This window comes from Mytilus galloprovincialis, chromosome 12, assembly GCF_965363235.1.
Source record: "Mytilus galloprovincialis chromosome 12, xbMytGall1.hap1.1, whole genome shotgun sequence".
NCBI classification, from domain to species: Eukaryota; Metazoa; Mollusca; class Bivalvia; order Mytilida; family Mytilidae; genus Mytilus; species Mytilus galloprovincialis.
In genome coordinates this window covers 48,493,778-48,500,290 of record NC_134849.1, presented here as the reverse complement: position 1 = coordinate 48,500,290, position 6,513 = coordinate 48,493,778, and the positions used below count along the sequence as shown (strand labels likewise).

Here is a 6,513-nt window from a genome sequence, read left to right as displayed (position 1 = left end):
TATATCATTTCCGTTGAGATTAATTGGCCCCGCCCCCTCAGTCATGTCTTTTGACTTTAAATTTTTTATTAGTTTTCAAGTATTAGTTTCTGATTAGGTCATTTTATGGAAAACCACTAGTAGTTGGTCAATGATATTTAGTATGCATTTTTATTATCATTGGCACATCTCATTACTATCTCATTACTAACGCTTCTGTTATGGTTTAATGACTTTGAAATTTTGCTTAGTTTACATGTATAAGTTTGCGTTTAGGTTTGTTTAATGGGAACTACTATATTATAAGTCAATGTTATTTGGTATGCAGTTGTATTAGCATTGGTACATATCATTTCCATGGAGATTGATTAGCCATGTATCTTCAATAATTGTTCCTTGACATTTGTATATTTGCAAAACTTGCATGTTAAAGTATTGCTATTATAATTTCAACATTTGCATTATCGAAAATACAGAAAAGTGAGACATATCTTTAATAACAGTTTTTTTTGTTTTCTGTTTCTAACTTTTTATATTGCCTTAACCAAATGTTATAAAACTTTAACTCAATGTGTCAAGTCTCTTTTACTGTTCCTGATTAATGCCTCTTATAAACATAACAAGAGGCTCTAAAAAGTCGATTTTGCTCACCTTGGTCTATGGGCATATCAAACATTTAGCACACTCTCCAACAATGCAGTTTTTAACTCGCCTTGACACAGTCAAAAAGTGAGACATAGGTATGCTGTTTCTGCCGTCAGCAGCAGCAGCAACAATGTATTAGTTTGTGATTAGGTCTAGTTTATGTCGAACAGCAAGTGGTAGGTCAATCATATTTGGTATGCAGTTGTATAAGCATTGGCACATCTCATTTCCATGGAGATTTTTTGGCCCTGCCCCCTCAGTCTTGGTCTATTGACTTCGAAACTTTTGCTTATTTTATATGTATTAGTTTGTGATACGGTCAGTTTATGGGGAACCACAAGTGGTAGATTAGTAATATTTGGTATGCAGTTGTACAAGCATTGGCATATTTCGTTTCCATGAAGATAATTTGGCTCAACCCCCTAAGTCATGGTCTATTGACTTTAACTCATCTTAGTTTTAATGTACTAGTTGGTGATTAGATGAGTTTAAGATGAACTGCATGCTTATGTAAAGTCAATTATATTTGGTATGCAAATTTATTGGCATTTGCAAGTATGGTTTCCATGGAGATTATATAGCCCCCACCCCCACTTTATGGTTCATTGACTTTTTTGGTATACAGTTGTATTAGCATCGGCACATTTCATTTACATGGAGATTGTTTAGCCATATAACTCAGTCATGGTTCATTGACTTTGAATATTTGCATAACTTGTGTAAAATATTAGAGTATTGCTATTTGGATTTCAACATTTGCATAATCAAAATTACAAAAAGGTGAGACATATCTCTGTGATAACAGTTTATTTATTCATAGTAAACATGTTATTTCCATCAATTTAGCAGATAATATTAATCAATGAGTGATAGATTTCTCTTGGAAGAAATTTAAAGGTCTCAGTGAATAAACTAAACAGAGAGCAATAGAACTGCCAAAAGTTTAAATGGACTAACTATCAGGTAAATCTATGGAAAGGTATTATTGGGTGACATGATCCAAGAAAATGAGGTTAAGGTCAGATAAATATTTCCATACACGAAATACAGTTGACCTATTGCATAAAGAAAAAAGACCAAAACATAAAAACTTAACTTAAGACCACTGAACCCTGAAAATTAGGTAAAGGTCAGATGTGACCTGCAAATTGGACATGCACACCTTATAATCATTCCATACACCAAATATGGTTGACCTTTATAGTATCTGAGATATGGACTTGACCATGAAAACTTAACATTGTTCACTGATTCATAAAATGGGGTCAAGTTTAGATGAAAAATGGCTGACAAACATGAAGACCTTGCAAGGTATGCACATAGAACAGGCTATTATTTGAACTTGGAATTATTTCTAATTATAGAATTTGCATAACTTCTTGTGTTTAAATTTTTTAATAAATTCCATGTTTATTTGTTTTTATGATGTTTTGAGCGGTTCATAACACTTTCCATACAATGTATTTTGGTTAGATAGTGTTGTGCGCGGCACAGTACATTCTAGTGAAAATATACTATTTTCTTTGTAATAGAAAGTGTTGTGTGCAGCACAGAACATTATAGTACAAAATAAACATGGAATTTATTAAGAATTTAAATAACAAGAATTTAAGCAAATTCCATAATTAAAAATAATTTCAAGTTATATATTTTTATATTAAAAATACTTATCATATATTACATATAATAAAAAAAAAATTACATTAATAAATCTTTGTTTGCAAGTAGTCAATGAACCATGAAAATGAGGTGAAGGGCACAATAACTTCATAACATTACGCATCTATATACAAAGTATGAAGCATCCAGGTCTTTTACCTTCTAAAAAAACTTTTATGAAGTTAGCAAATGCTGACCTGATCAATATCCCTGTGTTGAGCTTCAATGATGCTGCAGAAGTCACAGGCTCAACAAAAACTATAAAGAGAATACTGAAGATTGAGAAACATGAACCCCACCAGAAATAGAAGGTATCTAGAAAGGGGTTTAGGGTAGCACAATGTAGGATTTATCATTGTATGAGCTAAATCACAAGTATTTTTATTGCAAAGAAAACTAATATGTATTTTAACAATATAAAAATTTAATTTTGCTAAAACTTCTACAAAAACATTTACACAATAAAAACAAGTTAAGAAAGATGTTAAAGAGGCATTAGCTGTCAAATTCTCGTTCCAGGATTCAACTCAAATTCTCATATGCTAAAACACATATACAACTCAAATTCTCATATGCTAAAACACATATCAGAAATACAAAAAATTTAAAAAAAAAAACACAATAAACAATATAAAGACTGCCAGTAATGTATAATTTTGTGTGTATTTTAGACCTGAAACCATCTAGATGACCTTGAAAGAAAGGCAGCGGTCTATGAACCAATGTAAAGATAAATTTTAATACAAAACAAGCATGTGCAAAAGTGTATTTACTATTTACTAATTCTAAGTGGCTCAGCTTCACTTTTTAATGTTGATATTCATTTCTTTTTAATAACTGAAAATGCTCATTTCAATTTTTGGGTCATTTCCTTAAATTAAAAATTCCATGAATATGGATTCAAATGAGGTTGATTTATTGACTTACAATAATACAACTGCAATTAGGCCACATTTAAAAGAATGTCTGTTTCCCCTCCCCTTTGTAAACAGTCCAGGAAGGCAGATTATTCTTTTTTTTTTTTAACTGAATGTCATAGCATGGTCACATGAGTGGTTTAACTTGTCCATTCAAGGCCACTTATCATTTGTTTGTGTTAAATTTTAGTGTATTTATTTAGATTATCAATCCTTTCAAGCACTTTTCAAAAATGAAAACAAATTATTTGGAATAAAAATAATTTAAAATTTTTTTTGTGGAAAAAAAGTTTTGTCAGGGGCTTATTTCTAACCTAGGTGGGGGAGGGAAAACAAACTTATTTTTTATTTTGGCCTTATTTTAGGAGATTATTTTGACAAAGTGAACCAAACTGTCTGCTTTTTCAGAAATGTTTAGAGCAAAAAAAAAAAACATCATTTTTGAATTGATGTCTTGATCATAGCTAATGCCCCTTTAAATGATGACATATTTTTAACATGATTACAAATTTTGACAATAAAATGACAATAAAATGACAATGTGTACAAAATTACTTTACTAGTATCACAGTATATTAGGTAAATACTTGGCAAGCTTGTTAATTCCTATCCCACATTACTATAATGTTTATGAATAAAAAACAAAATAGTGTAAAATGACATTACTCCATTTAAGAATAAATCTACAACTTATACTAGACAGAGGTTACCTACGTTATCAACATATATTTGTTTGGGATAAACCCCTAAAGAAGTTTCCATGGAAGCTTTGTTATAAACAATGCCATACTTTCTGTTTTGTTGATATAAATATTCTATACAATTTATTCCATGAGGAACACATTCTGTAATATTTGTTCCATTGTAAATAATGTACAGAATATTTCTTCCACTGTGCATAGGAACTTATACTTTATGACAACCTGTAAGGGAAGATGCTGTCGATATACTAAGGTATTTCCAAAATCAAATTACTAAAATAAATTTTAATTTTATTAAGAAGGCCATTATTTGTTTGAACATTACCGGTATGTACAAAATATGATAAAAAATCTATAAGTTAGATCAAATTGCACCTATTTTGACAGTTTTTGCACTTACATTTATTCAGAACCAGTAAAAGTTTCCATTTTGTGTTGATTTTGTAGATGTTTTCTGGATTGCTTTATTGTGTCCACAAATACAGTTTTGAATCCATACTGAATAATTGAAAAAATGGTTTTGAACCTGCTTCCAAACAAGATGCTGTAATGATCAGTACATAAATTGCACACATCCGTAAATTATTTTTAAACTTTTTTTTTTTTTCTTATTTCTTCACTTTCTTTTTAAAATTTTTACAATTGTCCATGCTTGATATACATTTTGTAAGAAATGGATGTGCTGACCTAGCAGAAATATACAGAAGATATTTTCAACATTCTGAACATACCCCTTTAAATATCTTCTATCTCTAGTTTCAAGATAATAGGCAAAACTTGTATTCTACTTCTAACCATGACAAAATTTTAATTGTTAATCTGTACTGTGTAATACAACAACAAGTTAGACATTAGTGGTACAGAAATCAAAACTCTTATTTTATACATAAACTATGTCTGTAATCATATTTGAATCAGGGCCCAGTCTGCATGTTTTTTAAAACCTGAACTGTTTTGTTTTTTTAACCTTGAGAAGAAATAAGTTGGATAGTCTACAACATTATGAGACACTCAAAGTTTGTTCATGATTATTCCATATATATAAATAAATCCACTATCAAGTATTATCTAGGTAACTGTAGTCATAATCATTCCTCAATAGTCTGGTATTTTTAGGTTCTTTGGCTGAAATAAAAAAACAAACCAATCAAATATTGTACAAAAGAGATTGCTAACAAGATATAAAATATGCACATTTATTTCATTTTCATTGAAATCAGTATGTTTGCTTATTTGAAAGATGATTTTGTGATCTTGTCTTAATAATTCATTTTACAGTTAACAGTCTAAACTTATTTATTAAAATTTTTGAATTTAAATAGCAAAATCATAGACTTTAGACAATAATTACATTGTTAGAACAATAAATATTATAGTGATTGATCACTTTCAACACTAATGGACAATTAATTATTAACATCTGATGAGTTAAGCCTTTTTCAACTGATTTTTATACTGTAATTGTACTTATTTTCGCGGTGTATTTATTTTCACGAATTTCGCTGTTGGTTTATCATCGCGAAAATAAATACATGCGAATCTAAATCAACCCTTTCAACTGAAAGGCAATAATTATAAAATCGCGAAAATAAATACCCGCAAACATGTTGAAAAACCCAATTTGCGAAAATAAGTACCCGCGAAAAAAAGTACAAGTACAGTAGTTTGTTCTTATGTTGTACTGTTATACCACTGTACCAGGTTAGGGGAAGGGTTGGGATCCCGCTAATATGTTTAACCCCGCCACATTATGTATGTTTGTGTCTGTCCCAAGTCTGGAGCCTGTAATTCAGTGGTTGTCGTTTGTTTATGTGTTACATATTTGTTTTACATTCATTTTTTAAAATAAATAAGACCATTAGTTTTCTCGTTTGAATTGTTTTACATTGTCATTTCGGGGCCTTTTATAGCTGACTATGCAGCATGGGCTTTGCTCATTTTTGAAGGCTGTACAGTGACCTATAGTTGTTAATTTCTGTGTCATTTTGATCTCTTGTGGAGAGTTGTCTCATTGGCGATCATACCACATCTTCTTTTTTATAAAAAACTTTGAATCAGCAAAATATGACATTTTAAGGGGCAATAACTGCAAAAGGGATTAGCAGAAAATTGCATAGGATATCTATATGGAATTTGACTTGTTGATAATTTTTTAATTGTCAGTTTAGTTAGTTTTATCGAGATCTAAGCCAAAACTGTGAAATTGCTAAAAATTGTCATGTCAGGGGCAATAACTCCATACTAAATAGTTTGATATTTCAGAAAATTTCATTGATGGAACCTTGACCTGCTGATTATTTTTACCATATCAGTATTGATTTTAAGTGATATAAGAGCTTCACAGATTCATATGTGCACTTGAAAACACCCATTTTGGGAAACAATATAATGTTAAAACCGAAGAAGACTTTAGTTTAAATGCATTTATTGTACACAATTTGTAGTATATATCATATTTTTGTTTGCCAAAAAGATTAAAACAAGTCTGCATTCGGTTTTTAAATTTTATGCCTTTATAAAAAAAAACAACTTTGAAGTTCAATTTATATATATATATATAAAAGTAATGAGATTATCTTGAATTACACGCAAAACACAAAAATTTCTACCAT

General features: G+C 30.0%; 1 protein-coding gene across 3 annotated transcripts in view; it reads right to left on the bottom strand.

Annotated features, from left to right (window-relative positions):
* Positions 1 to 2,687: 2,687 nt before the first annotated feature.
* Positions 2,688 to 6,513, bottom strand: part of LOC143054058 (extracellular sulfatase Sulf-1-like) — a 68,486-nt gene continuing 64,660 nt past the window's right edge. For all 3 annotated transcript variants that reach the window (XM_076226922.1, XM_076226921.1, XM_076226923.1), the window contains one exon: positions 2,688 to 5,026. In XM_076226922.1, coding sequence (XP_076083037.1) covers positions 4,959 to 5,026 — 68 coding nt within the window. In that variant the 3' untranslated portion in view covers positions 2,688 to 4,958. The remainder of the gene's footprint in view (positions 5,027 to 6,513) is intronic.